The sequence below is a fragment of the Oncorhynchus mykiss genome, chromosome 22, assembly GCF_013265735.2.
Source record: "Oncorhynchus mykiss isolate Arlee chromosome 22, USDA_OmykA_1.1, whole genome shotgun sequence".
Taxonomy (NCBI): domain Eukaryota; kingdom Metazoa; phylum Chordata; class Actinopteri; order Salmoniformes; family Salmonidae; genus Oncorhynchus; species Oncorhynchus mykiss.
Genome location: NC_048586.1, coordinates 32,123,770 through 32,146,779, shown reverse-complemented (window position 1 = coordinate 32,146,779; position 23,010 = coordinate 32,123,770). Strand labels below are relative to the sequence as shown.

General features: G+C 43.3%; 1 protein-coding gene across 2 annotated transcripts in view; it reads right to left on the bottom strand.

Annotated features, from left to right (window-relative positions):
* Positions 1–2,347: 2,347 nt before the first annotated feature.
* The window catches only part of cwc22 (CWC22 spliceosome associated protein homolog), a 50,259-nt gene continuing 29,596 nt past the window's right edge, over positions 2,348–23,010 (bottom strand). For both annotated transcript variants that reach the window (XM_021579540.2, XM_021579541.2), the window contains exons 16-21: positions 7,050–7,127; positions 6,601–6,753; positions 6,100–6,227; positions 5,836–5,937; positions 5,161–5,342; positions 2,348–3,555 (exon numbers count right to left, since the gene is read on the bottom strand). In XM_021579540.2, the coding sequence (XP_021435215.2) occupies positions 2,804–3,555; positions 5,161–5,342; positions 5,836–5,937; positions 6,100–6,227; positions 6,601–6,753; positions 7,050–7,127 (1,395 nt within the window). In that variant the 3' untranslated portion in view covers positions 2,348–2,803. The remainder of the gene's footprint in view (positions 3,556–5,160; positions 5,343–5,835; positions 5,938–6,099; positions 6,228–6,600; positions 6,754–7,049; positions 7,128–23,010) is intronic.

Sequence of the window (23,010 nt, the reverse complement as noted above, 5' to 3'; positions counted from 1 at the left end):
CCAGGTTTCCTCCAGACAAACACTTGGCATTCAGGCAAAAGAGTTCAATCTTGGTTTCATCAGACCAGAGAATCTTGTTTCTCATGGTCAGAGTCCTTAAGGTACTTTTTGGAAAGCGCATTGCGGGCTGTCATGTGCCTTTTACAGAGGAGTGGCTTCTGTCTGGCCTGATTGGTGGAGTGCTGCAGAGATAGTTGTCCTTCTCCCTGTTGTCACCTCCCTGACCAAGGCCCTTCTCCCCCGATTGCATAGTTTGGCCAGGCTGCCAGCTATAGGAAGAATCTTGGTGGTTCCAAACTTATTCCATTTAAGAACGATGGAGGCCATTGTGTTCTTGGGAACCTTCAATGCAGCAGACATTTTTTGGTACCCTTCCCCAGATATGTGCTTTGACACAATCCTGTCTAGGCACTCTAAGGACAGTTCCTTCAACCTCATAGCTTGGTTTTTGCTCTGACATGCACTGTTAACTGTGCCTTTCCAAATCATGTCCAATCAATTGAATTTACCACAGGTGGACTCCAATCAAGTTGTAGAAACATCAAGGATGATCAACAGAAACAGGATGCACCTGAGCTCAATTTCGAGTCTCATAACAAAGGGTCTTAATACTTGTGTAAATAGGTGTTTTTTATTTTTAATACATTTGCAAAAAAATAAAAAATAATCACTTTCGCTTTGTCATTATGGGTTGTTGTGTAGATTGATAAGTAAAATGTTTTATTTAATCAATTTTAGAATACGGCTTTAACGTAACAACATGTGGAAAAAATCAATGCAGTGCCTTAGACCACTGAATACTTTCCGAATGCTCTGTATGCTGATTTTATTATTTATATTGTGCTTCAAATGTTCAGTTGCATCATAAAGCAAAGCTTGAATCAGCTTTTTTCAACGTTAAAAAAAAAAGCCTTTCTACCCAATTTCGTGGTATCCGATTTGTAGTTACAGTTTTGTCCCATTGCTTCAACTCCCGTATGGGAGAGGCGAAGGTCGAGAGCTGTGCGTCCTCCGAAACACAACCCAGCCAAGCCACACTGCTTCTTGACACAATGCCTGCTTACCCGGAAGCCAACCGCACCAATGAGTCGGAGGAAACACTGTGCACCTGGCGACCATGCCAGCGTGCATTGCGCCCGGCCCGTCACAGGAGTCGCTAGTGCGCGATGGGACAAGAACATCCCTACCAGCTAAACCCTCCCCTAACCCGGACAACCCTGGGCCAATTGTGCAGCGCCCCATTGTTCTCCCGGTCAACCAGGATCTCTAGTGGCACAGCTCCCACTGCGATGCAGTGCCTTAGACCACTTCGCCACTCGGGAGACCGGCTTCCATTTACTAAAAGTTTTGCAACAGAATCGGCGTAATGAATACACCACGATTTGCCAGAGTTCCCAACCTGGTCTCCTAGACTAGATGTAACATAGTAAACATAAAATTGGGACACTCAAAACTAGCATCATATGTCACGTTTGGTGTGGTTACATAAGACATGTGCACTTTAAACAAAAATGAAAGTAGGGTGGTTGGTCGAGGTGGATGGGTAGGTGTATAACGGGAACCTATATTAACCGAAAGTTTGCATATTCAAAACTCAAACAATTTTAGCGAATTTGCAACAACTTTCTAAGCTACTTTGCAACTACTTAGCATGTTAGCTAACCCTTCCCATAACCCCTAACCTAACTAACGTTATCAATAACAAATTGGAATTCGTAAAAATGAATGCGTTTTTCTAAATTCCTAACATATCATACAAAATGGATGGACATCCACAAATAAATACATACATACGAAATGTAGCATACTATTTGGAGTGTCCCCGATTTAGATTTACTATGTTACGTCTTCCATCCCAATATTGACCCAGTTTTCCTGCAACCCTGTGTAATGCATTTTGGTATGTACGCCCTTGGGGAAAATGTTGAAGGTCAAATAAGGTTGGATCCATCTGGAGATCACAATGTGAAGATCTATGTAAATTATGTAAGAAGCATGTATTCATACTGTGTGCATGTTGTATGTACTGAAACTATGTGATGACAGGTTATTGCATGCATTCTTACAAGAGTGTTTAACATAAACAATGTTGGAATTGCTCAGAACTGATCCTTTGTGGGTTGATGTGTGTTAGCGATCACCTGCTGGGTGTCCAAAAATGGTGGCGATTCAACAATTTAATGAACTGAAGTTGGAGGCCGATGTTCTGTAGTCAGAGGCAATAAGATTAGGCTTAGACAGCACCCTCTGATTTTAAGTACACTCTGCCATCCGTTGCTCTGGTGTTGCCTAGGGCAAACATGTTCAATATACTATATAATAGACAGTAATAAATCAAGTACAATTGAACAGTTGAATGATTTTTTATGTTTTGTCTTATTTTTTATCAACACAAAAATAGGTTGCCACTAATACAAAATTGGTTGATGCATCAAATACAAACTCAAGCTTTCTTGACTTTACCAGTCTTACATTGATAACACCCAGAGAAAGAAACAATCATAGAAACACTACTTTTGCAAGCAGATCTCTGCACTGTTATTGTTCCTATACAACCGCTGAACCATTCCTAAGAAAGATTTCATTGGGCAATATAAAATTGTAAAGGCTATGCATAAGATGCATACATTGAGAGAGACAGACAATGACAGAGAATGAGATGGATGAGTTCAAGCTGGCACATGAACAGCATGACTATCATAACTACTATGGCTCTGTTTCAATGTCTGCAGTAGCACACAACTTCAAATGATGTAAGTATGGACATTGGAAAGGAAGCCTACTACTTTTCTCATTGGTCCGGCTATCTCCGTCTGCGCGGGGAGCTATTCCTGCTCCGTTCCTCGTTTCGCCTGGGTTCTCTGTATCTGTCAGAGTGATGGCGGTTCTCCCTGTTCTCCTTGTCCGCCCGCTCTGCCCTCTCTGCCTGCCGCTCCACCCCGTTCCTGTTCGAGTCCCTGGAGGAATCCATGTCCTTCTCCTTGCGGCTGCTCCTCTCCCGTGACTTTGACCTCTCTTTTTCTCTGTCCCTGCCGCCACTGCTCACTGGTTCCTTCTCTTTCTCAGGGCTACGGTGTCTGACTCGGTCACGGTCGGCCTGGGGGGTTTGGTGTTTCCCATCGCCCCCCCCCCCATCGTCCTTGTTGTGCCTGCGGGCCTCTGGCTGTCTGTCCCCGTCCTCATAGTCTCGGTCTCTGCCAGGCCTGCCACGAGGCAGCTCCTTGTCATTGTGCCCTCCACGGTCAGAACGGTCGGGTCTCTCGTGTGTGGGTGGCGGAGCGTCTTCTACTCGACCACGGTGGCGAGAGGCTTTGTGGCGGTCCTCAGGCCGGGGTCTCCCCCCGCCGCGCTCCGCCACCTCTTCATCGCTACTGCTGTCATCACGGCGACGGTTCTCGTGTCTCAGACTCCTATTGGGCCGTTCCTCCAGAGGTGACTTCTGAAGCGAGATCTTTTTGGAAGAAGCCTTGTCCTTGGTCTTCTTGTCTTTCTTCTTGTCTTTGTCGCTCTTCTTTTTGCTCTGGCCCTTACTCTTTTTACGCCTTGAATCAGAATCTGCAAAACAGTCAATTTGTCTTAGAAACTAAATATATCCAGACTTTGAATCAAAATCTATTAAACATGAGTAAAGAGACCTAAATACATCCAGAAGCATGCACACAACATGCCAGTTTGCCAGCCCATAGAGGGGCACATTCTCTATGCTGTGTATAAAAAAAATAAAAATCTGTCAGTTTTGCCATTCCATATGAGTGGTCCGAGCTATGCCATGTGATGGGAGTTTGAGGGGGGCTTAGGTGTGTCCTAAATGGCACACTATTTACTATATAGTGCACTACTTTTAACCAGAGCCTTCTAGGGAATAGGGTACCATTTGGGATGCAGCCTGTGTGCAGATGATGTGTGGTGATGACAGACTGTGCTTTTGGCCAGTGCCTGTAGTGCCCTACTCTGCCATGTTAACATGTCACTCTGCCCTACAGAGAGCAGGCCGGGGGCACCCAACACCACACAAGTCAAACAGTCACTAAACCGCCAGAGTACAAAACTGACTGCAGGCGTGGGTTTGTATGTGTGTGTGTGTGGACCACTGCCGGGATTGACAGACTGTCTTTGTGTGCATGTTTTGCATAGAGATACATATACACACAGGCTGAATGGTAAATAGCCATATCAACATCACAGCCGAGAAACACCTCTGACCTCACACAGGCTTGATGTTCAGGACAATTTACTGAGAACCAACTGAAGCTCAGAGGTATTAGACATTTCAGTGCTATTGGACATTTCAGTGAACAGAGGTCATTTTGTCGCTATTGATTTGAAAGCAGTGATTATGTAGAGGACAGCTGTTTCACCAGGACAATCGCTGCTCTCTTGTTAAATTGGATATTTAAAATGTATCCCTGAAATATAAATGTTTTCTTAAATTGAAAAAGTGAATACAGACTGGTCCTTGGTTGGCAGTAGTTGCATTTCATCAGCATGGGACTGACACAAAAAGCCATCTTAATGTCCCTGATGCCACGATTAACACGATGTAGCCTAAACACTCCCATAAGTTGCTTTGGATAAAAACCAACACTAAATGGCAAATATTATTACCATATAATGTGACATGGGGGACAGGCCTTTTCTAGGGAAATAGTGATGTGATTCAAAACAGTTAGAGGGCTAAGTACAACACTGACATTCCTCAAGGTGAGGCATGCAATGACTCATGACGCAGGCTGACAAACAGACACACAAACACACAGAGAGCAGGCTTGGCCACCCTCACAGCAGGGACAAGTAAAGAAGGGTACAACCATAGAAACATAATTACTAATTATACAGGCCCCACCACCTCCCCAGACACAACACAGACATTAGAATTAGGTTGAGGTGAAGGTTGAGGGCAGACAGTTATTAAAGGACCAGCCCTTTTCATTTGTCTTAGAAAATATTCAGACTGCTGGTTAAAAGAGAGCTGGGTTGTAAGTTGATTGCAATGATGTCCTTTCAACTACCTAGCCTAAGTGTATCAATAAAAAAAGCATAGTGAGGGTGGCCTGGTCCCCAAGTGCTGTTTGTGCCGCCAATGACCAAAGTAGAAATAACAAACAGATCTGGGACCAGGCTATAGTAAGGGACTATCAGGGTGGTAAAGCTACTCTGTACCTGAGCTGTTGCTGGATGAGGAGTCAGTGGAGGAGTCAGAGCTGTCACTGTCGCTGCTGTCACTGTCTGAGGAAGACGAGTCAGAGGAGGAAGAGGACGAGTCGGAGTCTGATGACTCCACGTCCTGGTTCTGGGTCATGATTATCTTGGGGGCATTCTTCAGATGCTCACGGAGCTCATCCCTATGGGTGGGAGAGTGGGTAGAGCGAGGGAGAAGGAGAGAGAAAGGGGAAAGAGAGCAAGAGAGAGCGAGATCGAGAAAGAATCAATTATGACACACCCCCTGTATATAGCCTTGTTATTGTGTTACTTTTATTATTGCTTTTTATTTTAGTCTATCTAAATAGTCTAAATATTTTCTTCTTCTGGAACTGCACTGTTGGTTAAGGGCTTGTAAGTCAGCATTTCACGTCTATACTTGATGTATTCGGCACATGTGACAAATAAAGTTTGAGTTGGCAGGAGATCACAGCAGGATGGTGACGCAATACCCCAACCTGCTATATTACAATGTGTTCCTGTGTGGCTCAGCAGGTAAAGGCAGTAGCAATGCGAAGGTTGTGGGTTAACAAATCACCAACACATACATAAAACGTATATGCAATCTCATTGTGCTGTTGCTTTGGATGAAAGTGGCACGTATTATGATTATATTATTAGAATGGAGACACTTACGTAAGTCCACCCAGGCCAATGGAGGTGAAGAAATTTATGGCGAATCGGGTGTTCCTGGGGTTGTCACGAGGGAAGAGACCCTCGAAGAAGGGCTGCAACGTCCTGGAAGATACAAAAAAGATCAGATGAGACAATCCCATGTATCAAAACGTGACAATTAAATGTATTTAAATTCAACTTAATTTATCTGTTCAGAGAATAGCAGAGCCAGATTACTAGTATCAACATCCTCAAGTGACATATTAGAAGACTAGATTGACGTACATATCCTTGAGTCGTTCATTGAGCCTGGGCAGACCCATGTAGGCACAGAGCTCCTGGAACAAGATCTTGACGAAGATTCGACTGGACGACGTGGTGGTGTCCTCACTGACTTTAATACATTCCAGCACCTGAGAAACACACAGACACGCAGTGTAACTAGATTAGTAGCTGTTGAAGGGAACTCAAATCACCAACTACGTTGCCTTAATTCCCAGCGTTAGATGAATCGATCAATAAGATTTAAAGCCATATTGATGCTGTAATACATTCTGATATGAAAGAAAGGATGCATTATGTCACGAACCCATGTGCGTAGTAACGGCAGAGTCAGCACAAGGTTTTAGGTTAGAGATGTTGAGTTACTGTGGCCAAAATGGCCCCCTAATCCCCATGTAGTGCACTAATTTCAACCAGGGCCCATAGGGCACAGTCAAAGGAGGTGCACTATATAGAGAATAGGGTGCCATTTGAGACGCAACCCTAGAGAGCTACAATACATACACTCCACGGGACAGAGTCAGTGTAAAGGAGATGAGCAAACATCCTGGCAACGTTTCTCAGTTTATTGGTCTCTAGGCGATGGATGGTTTCATACTGCTCCATGAAGATGGCCTCAAAACTCTCCATATAGTCCTTCTTCAGCAGACAAAACCTCTGAGAAATGAACAGAGTCAACAATGTTAGTTGAGAGTAGAATATAGTTGGTCTTAATGCAGTGCTCTTGAATGCGAGACAAATTCCTGTAAAAAGCCAAATGAATGAACTGCACTGTAGTAAACTACAAGGCTTATCAACAAATGTAATTTCAAGGGTGATGAAATTCCAACTTTCAGCATGCAACATAAGTTAATGAAAATTGTCTCAGGGATAAAGGAAAATGATGAAATATATATTTTGGTTATATTTAAATTAAAAAATATATATAAATATATATTATTTGGTCTTCTTACCCCTGCTAGAAGACCAAAGAACTTCTCGTAGGTCCTTTGTTGGGCACAGCAGTCTAGAATCATGTTGCACAGCTCTTTCTGTTGGGAGAAGGCAGACACAAAAATAGCTTTAATCACTGAAACATGGACACAGAGGGGATGCTGAGACTTGGCCAAGCCAGGAAGGACTGCACCTATGGGGGATATAAAAAGACCCATCTGTTACATCCACCTGCAGCCAGCGAGTAGCCGGTCCTAAATTGGCCCCTATTCTCTACATAGTATACTACTTTGACATGGCCCAGGTGAAAGGTAGTGCACTACATAGGGAACAGGGTGCCATTTTGGACATAACCATTCGGTGTCCTATCATCCTCCAACCAATATCCCAGCCAAGCAGATTATTGATTTCAAAAGAATATATTTTCATTGAGGAGGCTAGCCTTGGGCAACCATAGGCTGTGGTGTGATCAATCTTCAAATTAACGTCCTGGACAGGCCATGACCTGGCAGGGGCTGGCACCAAATTACACTGGTGGTGAGGAGAGATAGGAGAATCATGTTTGTGATATGGAGGGAGGAAAAATCGATACAAATTGGACTATTTGCTCATGTAAAATCTGAATGATTCCTTGGAATCATACCAAAGAATGCCGAAGTCATGTCAGAAAATGTTTTTCCAGGGTGTGATGTAATATGGAGGACCCGGCAAGCCAGCCTATTCCTTATAATGTAAATTCCAACAGATATAACTTCCATGTATAACTTAAAATTAAAGCAAATTGTTTGCACTCACGACTGCTGGTTTCAATAAAATGTTCAGGTAAGTTAGAAGCAAATACTTTATGAATTTATTGTTACAAATCTACTTGCAACGTTGCTAGCCAACTAGCCTGCTAACATTAGCCCTACCAGCCTGCTAATGTTACGTTAGCACTGAGTTGGCCAGTTGCTATCAATGCCTATCTTACAGCTACATCAAAGTAAATCAAAGGTTTGGAAATATATAACACAATCTAACCAGTTATCAAAAAATGTTAGGTATATGCAGTTATCACATTAGCTCTTTAGCCAACTAGCTATTAGCCTAGCCAACCACCACGGTGTAGGTCGGCAAGCTAAAGCCCAACTACTGGAGACCAGCTAGAATACAACACAACTAAAACATAACCGCAGATTAAAAGAGAGAGCAGAGACTTACAGATGGACGGCTGGGGCCCAGCCAAAGGTAACGCACGTTTAAATGAGTCCATGCCGAGTTAGCTACCAAAACGAGGGGGAGGCGGGCGCTTCACCGGGCTGAAATCCAAATTGGATAGATTACAGATGTCCGTCAGCTAGCACTAAGCCAAGGTAGAAAAAGTTACAAAACTCCCGGCAGAGTCTGCCGTACTAAAGGGTTCCCACTGGAGAACACAGAACACAAAATCTGTGAATAGCATGAGGTGTGGCTATCGTAAACCAGCTTGAGCTAGCTACCGAGCCAGCATACGAACTTGGTAGCCAGAGTAGAGTAGATCGTTCATGACGCTGACAAATAGTGCATTGTGGGGAGTTTAGAAGTATTCCGGAATTAAGTTAATAAATATGTAATAACCTAGAAACATAACTATATTGTACTTATAGGTAACCAGATTGAGACTACAATTAAATGACTACATCTTTGACTATACTGAGTTACATTGGTGAGGAAAAACTTGTGCTTCCTAGCATTTAACTTATCATGTGGGCTAAAACCTGAATGACTCATGTGTGAACACATTTAAATTCATTGAGAAAGTAAAAGGTGTGAGAGAAAGTTCTCAGCATATAGTCTAGCTAGCTGACAGACTGGACAACTCATTTAACATCTCAGCACAGTTATCAAAATAATGATGGTTATGACTGAGGCTAGAATCTGTATGGTTCGTTATTGAGAGGCATGTCTGGTAACTGTCTCAGTAGACAGCAGCAGGAGGCTGTGTTATGTTGTGCGATACTGAGACTGGAAAGTGTGATGTTCACACAGTGTGCCTGATTCTCTGCCTGGCATGACAACACGATGGGAATGCAATGAGACCGCTGTCTGTCCCCCATCTCATCTCAGAACCCTCTCCATCCTGAGGATACTCAGGGCACTGCCCAAATGGCACCCTATTCCCTAATAGCGCACTACTTTTGACCAGAGACAAAAGTAGTGCTCTCCATAAGGAATAGGGTGCCATTTGGGATGCATCCTCATTCTCAACCACATCCACTACATTACCAAAAGCATGTCCCCCGTGCTCGTCGAACATCCCATTCCAAAATCATAGGCATGAATATGGAGTTGGTCGCCCCTTTGCTGCTATAACAGTCTCCACTCGTCTGGGAAAGCTTTCCACTAGATGTTGGAACATTGCTGCAGGGACTTGCTGCCATTCAGTCACAAGAACATTAGTGAGGTCGGGCACTGATGTTGGGCGATTAGGCCTGGCTTGCAGTCGGCGTTCCAATTAATCCCAAAGGTGTTTCATGGGGTTGAGGTCAGGGCTTTGTGCAGGCCAGTCAAGTTGTTCCACAACAATCTCAACAAACCATTTCTATATGGACCTTGTTTGTGCACGGGGGCATTGTCATTGTATGCGTCTTGCGGTTATCATTTCAACAGGAAAGGGCTTTTCCCAAACGGTTGCCACAAACTTAGAAGCACAGAATTGTCTAGAATGTAATTTTATGCTGTCACGTTAAGATATCCTAACTAAGGAGCCTAGCCCAAACTGTGACATTTGGCACTATGCAGTCGGGCAGGTAGCGTTCTCCTGGCATCCGCCAAACCCAGATCCGCCAAACCCAGAAGTGTGATTCATGACTCCAGAAAACAGTTTCCACTGCTAGGTTTGTGTGCAGCTGCTCAGCCATGGAAACCCATTTCATGAAGCTCCCGACGAACAGTTATTGGGCTGACATGGCTTCCAGAGGCAGTTTGGAACTTGGTAGTGAGGACAGACAATTTTTACGAGCTACATGCTTCAGCGGTCCTGTTCGGTGAGCTTGTGTGGTCTACCACTTCGCGGCTGAGCCGTTGTTGCTACTAGATGTTTCCACTTCACAATAACCGCACTTGACCGGGGCAGCTCTAGCAGTCCAGAAATTTGACTTACTAACTTGTTGGAAAGGCCGGCAATCTATGACGGTGCCAAGTTGAAAGTCACTGAGGTCTTCAGTAATGCTATTCTACTGCCAATGTTTGTCTATGGAGATTGCATGGCTGTGTGTTCGATTTTATACATTGCTCAGCAACTGGTGTGATTGAAATATCCGAATCCACTAAATTTCAAGGGGCCTCCACATACTTTGGAATATATACAGTGGGGCAAGAAAGTATTTAGTCAGCCACCAATTGTGCAAGTTCTCCCACTTAAAAATATGAGAGGCCTGTAATTTTCCTCATAGGTACACTTCAACTATGAGACAAAAAAAATCCAGAAAATCACATTTTAGGATTTTTATTGAATTTATTTGCAAATTATGGTGGAAAATAAGTATATGCTCAATAACAAAATTTATCTCAAAACTTTGTTATATACCCTTTGTTGGCAATGACAGAGGTCAAATGTTTTCTGTAAGTCTTCACAAGGTTTTCACACACTGTTGCTGGTATTTTGGCCCATTCCGCCATGCAGATCTCCTCTAGAGCAGTGATGTTTTGGGGCTGTTGCTGGGCAACATGGACTTTCAACTCCCTCCAAAGATTTTCTATGGGGTTGAGATCTGGAGACTGGCTAGGCCACTCCAGGACCTTGAAATGCTTCTTACGAAGCCACTCCTTCGTTGCCCGGGCGGTGTGTTTGGGATCATTGTCATGCTGAAAGACCCAGCCACGTTTCATCTTCAATGCCCTTGCTGATGGAAGGAGTTTTTCACTCAAAATCTCACGATACATGGCCCCATTCATTATTTCCTTTACACGGATCAGTCATCCTGGTCCCTTTGCAGAAAAATTGCCCCAAAGAATTATGTTTCCACCCCCATGCTTCACAGTAGGTATGGTGTTCTTTGGATGCAACTCAGCATTCTTTGTCTTCCAAACACGACGAGTTGAGTTTTTATCAAAAAGTTATATTTTGGTTTCATCTGACCATATGACATTCTCCCAATCTTCTTCTGGATCATCCAAATGCTCTCTAGCAAACTTCAGACGGAAATGGACATGTACTGGCTTAAGCAGGGGGACACGTCTGGCACTGCAGGATTTCAGTCCCTGGCGGCGTAGCGTGTTACTGATGGTAGGCGTTTTTACTTGGTCCCAGCTCTCTGCAGGTCATTCACTAGGTCCCCCGTGTGGTTCTGGGATTTTTGCTCACCGTTCTTGTGCTCATTTTGACCCCACGGGGTGAGATCTTGCGTGGAGCCCCAGATCGAGGGAGATTATCAGTGGTCTAGTGTGTCTTCCATTTCCTAATAATAGTCTTCCCAGCCTGGTGCAGGTCTACAATTTTGTTTCTGGTGTCCTTTGACAGCTCTTTGGTCTTGGCCATAATGGAGTTTGGAGTGTGACTATTTGAGGTTGTGGACAGGTGTCTTTTATACTGATAACAAGTTCCATTAATAGAGGTAACGAGTGGAGGACAGAGGAGCCTCTTAAAGAAGTTACAGGTCTGTGAGAGCCAGAAATGTTTGTAGGTGACCAAATACTTATTTTCCACCATAATTTGCAAATAAATTCATAAAAAATCCTACAATGTGATTTTCTTTCTCATTTTGTCTGCCATAGTTGAAGTGTACCTATGATGAAAATTACAGGTGTCTCATCTTTTTAAGTGGGAGAACTTGCACAATTGGTGGCTGACTAAATACTTTTTTGCCCCACTGTATAGTGTATCAGCCCATACAGGGCCAGCAAAGTCCATGCATAGAAATGACCAACTGGAACAGTGACAATCTTCTACTGATATATCCAATCACAAAATCAACACTCTGGCTGTGTCTGAAATGGCACACTGTTCCCTATATAGTGCACTAATGTCAGCTGGTAGACATCGTGGAACACAACAGCAATACAACTCTACCAACACTTTAAAACTAGTGGTTCAGGTACAGTTGAAGTTGGAAGTTTACATACACCTTAGCCAAATACATCTTAACACAGTTTTTCACAATTCCTGACATTAAATCCTAGTAAACAGTCCCTGTCTTAGGTCAGTTAGGATCACCACTTTATTTTAAGAATGTGAAATGTCAGAATAATAGTAGAGAGAATGATTTATTTCATCACATTCCCAGTGGGTCAGAAGTTTACAAACACTCAATTCGTTTTTGGTAGCATTGCCTTTAAATTGTTAAACTTGGGTCAAACGTTTCCACAAGCTTCCCACAATGAGTTGGGTGAATTATGGCCCAGTCAGGTTGGTAGGCCTCCTTGCTCACACACGCTGTTTCAGTTCTGCCCACAAATTCTCTATAGGATTGAGGTCAGGGCTTTGTGATGGCCTCTCCAATACCTTGACTTTGTTGTCTTTAAGCCATTTTGACACAACTTTGGAAGTATGCTTGGGGTTATTGTCCATTTGGAAGACCCATTTGAGACCAAGCTTTAACTTCCTGACTGATGTCCTGAGATGTTGCTTCAATATATCCACATCATTTTCCATCCTCATGATTTCATCTATTTTGTGAAGTGCACCAGACCCTCCTGCAGCAAAGCACTCCCACAACATGATGCTGCCACACCTGTGCTTCACGGTTGGGATGGTGTTCTTCGGCATGCAAACCTCGCCCGTTTCCTCCAAAAATAACCATGGTCATTAGACCAGAAGACATTTCTCCAAAAAGTATGATCTTTGTCGCCATGTGCAGTTGCAAACCGTAGTCTGGCTTCTTCCTTGCTGAGCGGCCTTTCAGGTTACGTCAATATAGGACTCGTTTTACTGTGGATATATTTACTTTCCTCCAGCATCTTCACAAGGTCCTTTGCTGTTGTTCTGGGATTGATTTGCACTTTTCGCACCAAAGTACGTTCATCTCTTGGAGACAGAACGCGTCTCCTTCCTGAGCGGTATGTCGGCTGCGTGGTCCCATGCTGTTTATACTTATGTACTATTGTTTGTACAGATGAACGTGGTACCTTCAGGCGTTTAGAAATTGCTCCCAAGGATGAACCAGACTTGTGGAGGTCTACAATATTCTTTCTGAGGTCTTGGCTGATTTCTTTTGATTTTCCCAAAGAGGCACTGAGTTTGAAGGTAGTGGGTTGAAATGCATCCACAGGTCCACCTCCAAATTGACTCAGAAGCTTCTAAAGCCATGACATAATTTTCTGGAATTTTCCAATCTGTCTAAAGGCACAGTCAACTTAGTGGATGTAAACTTCTGACCCACTGGAATAATGATACAGTGAATTATAAGTGAAATAATCTGGTCTGTAAACAATTGTTGGAAAAATTACTTGTGTCGTGCACAAAGTAGATGTCCTAACCGACTTGCCAAAACTATAGTTTGTTAACAAGAAATTTGCGGAGTGGTTGAAAAACTAGTTTTAATGACTATCCCCTTGATTTGAGACAGAGAGAGACAGGCCGCTCACAGAAGATAATAATTTCCCTTCCTGTTTTAATAGAGGCCTTTTCATTTGATCTCATTTAAAAACATAGGCAGTGTTCCTGTGTGTGTCCAGTGAGTTCTGAGAAAAGAACAGGGTTGTGGTCTGCTGTGCAGTGGTTGTGAAGAATCGGGCGACTGTTACTGATTCAGTCATTAGCTTTCCTAATGTGTCTATCCATCACAGCTGGAATATTGAGCAGACCATGAGCTCTAGAGAAGAGCCTGTTCCTCGGGATCCTAGCAGGCAGGAAAGGAAATCGCCAGGTCTCAGTTCTTATCCTATCCATTTGGCTGTCAGTCCATGGACATCTCTAAATGCCTGTGTACTCAGAATTACAAAGCCTATAGAATATATGTGAATTATAGGATCTCTGTGTGTACCCCTGTCCACCTGGCTGTGGGTGCAGAAACCCATGTCGCTGACACTACCTGAGTCCGTATATCTGGGTGAGTATTACTCTGGTATTATTCTGCTACTCTAGGCTCCATAGGAAGTGTGAGGATTACTTGCATAGATATAGAACCATATAGAAATACACTATATATATTCAAAACTATGTGGACACCACTTCAAATGAGTGGATTAGGCTATTTCAGCCACACCTGTTGCTGGCAGGTGTCGAGCACATACATGCAATCTCCATAGACAAACATTGGCAGTAGAATGGGCTTACTGAAGAGCTCAGTGACTTTCAACGATGCACCGTCATAGGATGCCACCTTTCCAACAACTCAGTTTGTAAAATGACTGCCCTGCTAAAGTTACCCCGGTCAACTGTAAGTGCTGTTATTGTGAAGTGGAAACGTCTAGGACAACAATGGCTTAGCCACAAAGTGGTAGGCCACACCAGCTTACAGAACGGGACCGCCAAGTGCTGAAGTACATAGAAATCGTCTGTCCTCGGTTGTAACACTACCTCCCGAGTTCCAAACTGCCTCTGGAAGCAACGTCAGCCCAATAACTGTTTGTCGGGAGCTTCATGAAATGGGTTTCCATGGCCGAGCAGCCACACAAGCCTAATATCACCAGGCGCAATGCCAAGCGACGGCTGGAGTGGTGTAAAGCTCGCCGCCATTGGACTCTGGAGCAGTGGAAACGCATTCTCTGGAGTGCATGAATCCCGCTTCCCCATCTGGCAGTCCGACGTACAAATCTGGGTTTGGCGGATGCCAGGAGAACGCTACCTGCCCAAATGCATGGTGCCAACTGTAAAGTTTCGTGGAGGACAAATAATGGTCTGGGGCTGTTTTTCATGGTTCGGGCTAGGCCCCGTATTTCAAGTGAAGGGAAATCTTAACGTGTCAGCATACAATGACATTCTAGACGATTTTGTGCTTCCAACTTTCTGGGAACAGTTTGGGGAAGGCCTTTCCTGTTTCAGCATGACAATGCCCCCGTGCCCAAAGCGAGGTCCATACAGAAATGGTTTGTCGAGATTGGTGTGGAAGAACTAGACTAGCCTGCACAGAGCCCTGACCTCAGCCCCATCAAACACGCACAACATCAGTGCCCAACCTCACTAACGCTCATGACTGAATGGCAGCAAGTCCCCGCCGCAATATCTAGTGGAAAACCTTCCCAGACAAGTGGAGGCTGCTATAGCAGCAAAGGGGGACCAACTCCATATTAATTCGCGTGATTTTGGAATGAGATGTTCGACGAGCCAGTGTCCACATAGTTTTGGTCATGTAGTGTAGTTCTATGATTACATGCTTTTTCCTTACCATGAAAGCAGTCTATGGACAGGGAAAGACATCAATACCTACGAGCTGGGTGGGTATAGTACCCTGTTATGACAATGGTATTACTTTGGGCTGGGCAGTAAAGGAAGCGTGGGGTTTCCCAGCAGCATTAGGCCCACACCCTACACCATTCCTCCGGCAGCACCTGGGGTCTCTGTGGCTGTAGTGTAGCAGCCGTCTCAGGACATAATGTCATGCCATCTCTCTGTGGTCGTCAGTGCCTATTGTGTTCAGGAGGGGGGTGCAGGTTGGGGCTATACAGGCAGGCTGGGTGACATTCTCTTCCCTTACAGCATGTACTGTCCTTTCCCATCTGGTGTGTGTGAGAGAGAGGAGCCCAACTCTAACCTTTGGCTCAGGGACTAGAAGCTGCAGGCTGAGGAGACCTAGCCTAGGTTGAGGAGCACAGGGAATGTGATTGACACTGACAGAACTACTAGCTCGCTACCCATCAGCAGCTGGAATTCCATATGGAATAATAAAAAGCATTCAACAAGAATAATTTCAGAGCCGTCTCGAATATGAGTCTTGCTTTGCCTTGACCAGCTTGAACACCCAGGGCCACTTCAACACATATGGTGTCATAGACAGTCACGTTACTTAGTGTAAAACCCTGAAAGCAGGCAAACAAACAGGATGTCCTCTGAATGCTTTTAGCACTGGATAGATAGCTTCACGGGCAGACGAAGTCCTTCCATCTCCCCCTCTCCTTTCCTGTGTTCCTTCCATCCATCTTCCCCCTTCCCCAAAGGACCGCTGCTGTGCTAATGCATCTCCCGCCACCATGGGACGGACATTCCTGTTCTTATAATTATATTTCTATGGGCTTCCCTCTGCCAGGAGGGTCTCACTCCATGTGGCTGCAAAACAGGAGGCTGAATACTTAACAAATAATTCCAAGGAGAGAGACAACTTCCAGTAAAAGGTTTGTCAAAGAATTAACCCATATTAAGTCAAGAATTGACTTTGAAAAATAGGAAATAAACATTTCAATCCACATCGGGTTCAGTATCCACACCTGGATTCTAAAGATGAAACAACTCCTACACTCTTTAATACAGCATATAATTTATAACACCATCCCTAGACAATCTCCAAGGCTCTGAAAGACTGTAAACTAACAACATTGGTGTGCTTAGCTACTACTATGGGTAGCAGCTAAGCATGCCATACGGGTATGAACCAGTAAAATGTAACTTGAAAAAAATAATGATCTAATATTAAAGATCACTGAAATACTGGCTGAGATTGATCTGTCCTGCTTTATCAATCTTAATTTTTCTAGCAGACCAAACTAGCATGGTGAGTCATGGAGGGAAGCAGATGTGCTGTGAATAATGAGAGAGGAACCGACTGATTCATTCTTCACTCTCACTCCCCTTACAGTGATGTGTTCTCTCTCTCTCACTGCTGACAAGGACAATAATCACATTGTCAGACTAGTAGACAGTGGTGGTAGCGCTGCTAGCCGTACACACAGCCCATCTTCTTTATTAGGTCTACTTTACAGTTCACACAATCACACCTCATAGAAATGAATGAATAATAGGCTGTGTGACTGCGTCATATAGGCCAATCCAGCCCCAAGATGTAGCCTAGGGTGTCAAATTTGGGATATCACACCTTAGATAAATGAATAAAACTGTGTGAATGTGTCATAATCCTAATATGTTCACATTATCCACTCCGATATCCACACCATTAATATATTAGATATACTATACGAAATCAGAAAAATCTAAACTCCTATTAATGTTTCTTGCCTCAGAGGAGCCTAATTATCTTAATAGAAATCCACTGGGTAAAATAATGCCGTGATAATACAATGCCTTCAGAAATTATTCACACATTGACTTTCCAAATTCTGTTGTGTTACAAAGTGGGATTAAAATGGATTTGTCATTTTTAGTTCACGATCTACACAAAAATATTGAATATAAAACACTAATACAGTAGTACATCTTGATTAGATAAGTATTTAACACCTTGAGTCAATTCATGTTAGAATCACCCTTGGCAGCGATTACAGCTTTCTGGGTAAGGCTAAGAGCTTTGCACACCTGGACTGTACGTTATTTGCCCATTCTTTAAAATAATCACTCAAGTTCTGTGTAGTTGGCGTCTTGTTAAGCAACTCTAGTGTATATTCTACCTTTTGTTTTAGGTAATTGTCCTGCTGAAAGGTGAATTTGTCTCCCGGTGTCTGTTGGAAAGCACAGTTTTCCCTCTAGATTTTTGCCCTTTGCTTAGCTCTTTTCCTTTTATTTCTTTATCCTAAAAAAACTCCCTAGTTCTTGCCGATGATAAGCATACCCATAACATGATGCAGCCACCACTATTCTTGAAAATATGAAGAGTGGTACTCGGTGGTGTTGTGTTTGCCCCAAACATAACGCTTTGTAAATCAGGACAAAAAATAGTACTTCTTTGTCACATTTTTTGCAGTATTACTTTATTGCAAACAGGATTTATTTAGGCTTGCCATAACAAAAGGCTGGAAAACTTGACTCAAGACATTTCAGCGTTTAATTGAATGAATTTGTAAACATGCCTAAAAAGAAAGCCACTGACATTATGGGGTACTGTGTGTAGATCAGTAACACAACATCTACATTTAATCCATTTGAAATTCAGGCTGTAACACAACAAAATGTGGAAAAGGTCAAGGGGTGTGGGTTTCTGAATGCACTGTAGATGGATGCTGTGTAGATTAAAGTGTAGTTAAACGGCCAATGGCCTGTTCAGCCATGTAGGCTAATATCTAGTTATGGGAGGATGCTTATGTGACTCGTTTCAGGAAACTAGGCGTATGACGGGCATCACAACTTCACAGGAAAGTTAAAAAAAAACAAAAAAAACACGTTTTGGCAGAAATGCCTTCTGGAACGTGTGCCTTAATAACAAACTTGTATGCTATCTGTAAATATGAATACAATTGTTAAATTATGAGCCTAGTTGGTTTAGCCATGGAGAAAGACAGCATCCGTCCCGCTAGCCATGATTGGCTGAGATAATGGATTGGCTGGACATGCCGAGAGATGAGTTTGGATTGGTCTGCCATGTAGCATGCTTCTGTCTATTTGAGCTTGTCACCATGTCCAGGTAATCCTTTCTAATGCGGCTTTAAAAAAATCACTTGGTAGAACTGCTTAAGTGTTGCTCTCCACTTTCTGGAGGACAAAGTTTTGAAATCAGTGGAAGGCCTGGTGGAATTAGAGTATGATAGCTAAGGAGATGGAGAAAACACCTGTCTCAGGATTACATCTTCAAACTAAGGGCAACCATGGCATCTGTGAGAGAGGGATATAGCTACATTTTCAAATATTACACTTTTCTAATTCTGTCAGAAAGTCGTTTTCATTTGAAGTTAAAGTGTACTGCTAGCTAGCGAGCTAACATTAGCTGTCTGGCTGGCTTGATCGCTAGCTAACATTACGTGTATGATCTGTGTAGTAATATTATTCGTATCTCAGAGCCATTTGCTTTGCTAGTTATGTTAGCTAGCTAGCTACCTAATGTTAGCTAGCTAGCTAACATTGAACCTGGTTGGTTAGCTACCTGCAGATTCATGCAGGGTAGTAACATTATGAGTTGGGATTATGGTTCGTGGTTTAGCTTGCTACATGTCTTAACAAGACTCCACTATGCAAGTAACCATTTCAATAGAATGTTTATGTCACTGCGACAACTGTTGATAGACGTAGCAGGTCAATTCCCTCAGAATAACTGACAAATTTACAAATGCTCAACACCTGTTGAATATGGCTGGTGTCAGTAAACATTGGCAAAAAATTGTTGCCAGCAGCAGTCACCAACGCTCTGGATAACATAGAAACAGCCTAACGAGCTCTGCATGGGTGTGTAAAATGGTCAGAGGTGGTCAGAGCTGTTCTCTCATTTGTGTCTGGAAGGAGCTAGCAAGCTAGCCAACGTTAGTCAGTTAGCTTGGGTGCTTGACTGGTGTTGTTAGGACAGATCAACCCTACTCCTCGGTCTCCCACACAAATCCTTAAAGAGATATGTGGGGCTAAACCTTAAGAGAGGGTATGAACGATGCTGAATGGGTGTAGACAAAGAGGAGCTCCAGTAGGTGTACCAAAACATTCAAAGGACATTTTCTCAAAAGTGAGGTTTATCAACTTTCAAAGCAGAATTACTTTTTTTTTATGTATTATTATTATTTTTTTACCCCTTTTTCTCCCCAATTTCGTGGTATCCAATTTTTGTAGTAGCTACTATCTTGTCTCATCGCTACAACTCCCGTACGGGCTCGGGAGAGACGAAGGTTGAAAGTCATGCGTCACAACCCAACCAACTGCTTCTTAACACAGCGCACATCCGGCGCACCAATGCGCCGGAGGAAACACCGTGCACCCGGCCACCTTGGTTAGCGTACACTGCGCCCAGCCCGCCACAGGAGTCGCTGGTGCGCGATGAGACAAAGACACCCCTACCGACCAAGCCCTCCCTAACCCGGGCGACGCTAGGCCAATTGTGTGTCGCCCCACGGACCTCCCGATCGCGGCCGGTTATGACAGAGCCTGGGCGCGAACCCAGGGACTCTGATGGCACAGCTGGCGCTGCAGTACAGCGCCCTTAACCACTGCGCCACCCGGGAGGCCCTAGAATTACTTTTCTATTGTTCCTCAACTGTAGTGTATGATACAATTTCTAGCTATTAGTTTCTACTTTTATCCAATGTAAAAAAAACAATTTCAAATGTTCCTAAATAAGACCGAATCGAGCCGGTCTGTCAATTATTAACTCACCCCGGCCATGACAGTATACTTAACATTGACAGAGGAGTAAAAGTGATTCAGTGGACCCAGATTAAGCATAGTCCTGGACTAAAAAGCATGCTCAGTGGAAAATCCTAATTTAAAGGGCTTCTTTCCCAGGAGTAGGCTTAATTTGAATCCAGGATATAGAGCTGCCAAACCTCTGCCTGCCCCCCCCCCCCCCCCCTCTAATGACCTTGTATTTCAGACAAACAGGACCTGCAGGGTTGTTTAATCATAGTCCATCAGTACTCATTACAGTCACTCCTCACTTTAACAAAGACCTTTCTCAATCTTCTTCCATCTCTAATTATCTGTGACTGATATGGTAACAGAGAGCTAGGGGGAAGGATAGTAGGTGAGTGTGAAAAAGAGATAAAGTGAGCAAGAAAGAGTGAGCAAGATAAATATGTAAGGAAGGAGAAGTGGGACAGGAAAGGGAAGAGTAAATTGTCTCTAATTGTCTCTACAAATGTTACAGTATAGCAGCCTATTATCTCAATTATCCAGGTAATGACTGTGGCTGTACAGTCTGAGCTGGGACCAAGTGGCCAGTAAACAGTTACAATTAAGGTCTGTATGGCAGCTGTGAGGAAACTGACAGTTCCTTACCCTGTGCTCATCTCACAATAATGTGTTTTGGAACACCTCGGCATGTATTTAGGAATCAATTATAAGGTCATGATGTAGAAGCCATGAACAGAACACAGCTATAGGTTCAGAGAACAATTAATTTAAATATCAAGAAATGCCACTCCCAAGAATAGCCATATAGCAAGCTATATAATACAGCCACTACCAGATGAAGCTCTGTCAGACACTGTCCTGCCACAACAAAAGCTAGACGATGGGAACACTGATGATTTTTTTTTAATGTTTAAAGTGACCTACTTAGTAGCACACTCACAAAAGCAGCCATTTGATGTGTTATACAACTGCTGACCCCGTGGCTATATGACACAATGTACACGTGATCTAAGCCTAAGTAATTCCTTAATACAGCAGGGAAAAGACAGATATATCAAAGATGGCTGGGTAAATTGTCTTAGCTACACTATTTACTTACATATCATGGCTTTATTTTCAATCCATTTCTTATGGAATTGCATAAGACACCAAATGTATTGCAGAGTACAGGTAAATGAGAGTGATCACATAATATTATTTCAACCCACAAACGTATGTAGTGTTGGCAGGCTACTAGAAGAAACACGACCTATCGTACAGCTATTAAAGGTAACATACAGTGCCTTCAGAAAGTATTCATACTCCTTGACTTAATTGCACATTTTGTTGTATTACAGCCTGATGTATTAAATATATATTTTTTCTACACACAATTCCAATAATGAAAGTGCTAACATTTATTGAAAATGTAATACAGAAATCTAATTTACGTAAGTATCCACACCTTTGGCAGTGATTACAGCTTTGAGTCGTCCTGGGTATGTCTACCAGCTTTTCTCCCATTCTTCCTTGGAGATTTTTTCAAGCTCTGTTAAGTTAGATGGGGAGCGGCAGTGAACAGCAATCTTCAAGTCTTTCCACAGATTTTCAATGGGATTCAAGTCCGGGCTTTGGCGGGGCCACTCAAGGATTTTCACATTCTTGTTCTGAAGCCATTCCAGCATTGCTTTGGCTGTATGCTTGGGATCATTGTCCTGTTGGAACGTGAATCTTTGCCCCCAGTCTAAGGTCATTTGCACTCTGAAGCACCACCATGCTTCATGGTAGGGATGGTGTTACATGTGATGAGCTGTGCTTGGTTTTCTCCAGATAGTGCTTTGGCCAAAGAGTTTGATTTTTGTCTCAGACCACAGAATCTTTCGCCTTACGCGCTCAGAATCTTTCACATGCCTATTTGTAAACATCAGGCAGACAGGCTGTTATGTGCCTTTTTCTCAGGAGTGGCTTCCATCTGGCTCCCATCTCCAATAAAGTCCTGATTGGTGCTATCGAGACTATTGTCCTTCTGATAGTTCTCCCATCTCAGCCGAGGAACATGGTAGTTCTGTCAGAGTGGTCATTGTGTTCTTGGTCACCTTCCTGACCGTCCTTCATGGCCAGTAGCTAAGTTTGGCCAGACTATGTTTTGCAACTGCACGTGGGGACACAGATCATACTTTTTGGAGAAATGTCCTCTCGTCTGATGAACCAAAAACAGAACTGTTTGGCCACAATGACCATCGTTATGTTTGGAGGAAAAGGGGGAGGCTTGCAAGTCAAAGAAACACCATCCCAACCGTGAAGCACGGGGGTGGCAGCATCATGTTGTGGGGGTGCTTTGCTGCAGGAGGGACTGGTGCACTTCACAAAATAGATGGCTTCATGAGGTAGAGAATAATGTGGATATATTAAAGCAACATCAAGACATCAGTCAGGAAGTTAAAGCTTGTTTGCAAATGAGTCATCCAAATGGACAATGACCCCAAGCATACTTCCAAAGTTGTGGCAAAATGGCTTAAGGACAACAAAGTCAAGGTATTGGAGTGGCCATCACAAAGCCCTGACCTCAACCCTATAGAAAATGTGTGGGCAGAACTGAAAAAGTGTGTGCGAGCAAGGAGGCCTACAATCCTGACGCAATTACACCAGCTCTGTCAAGAGGAATGGGCCAAAATTCACCCAATCTATTGTGGGAAGCTTGTGGAAGGCTACCCGAAACATTTGACCCAAGTTAAACAATTTAAAGGCAATCCTACCAATTACTAATTGAGTGTATGTAAACTTCTGACCCACTGGGAATGTGATGAAAGAAGTAAAAGCTGAAATAAATCACTCTACTATTATTCTGACATTTCACATTCTTAAAATGTGGTGATCCTAACTGACCTAAAATAGGGAGTTTTCACTAGGATTAAATGTCAGGAATTGTGAAAAACGGAGATTAAGTGTATTTG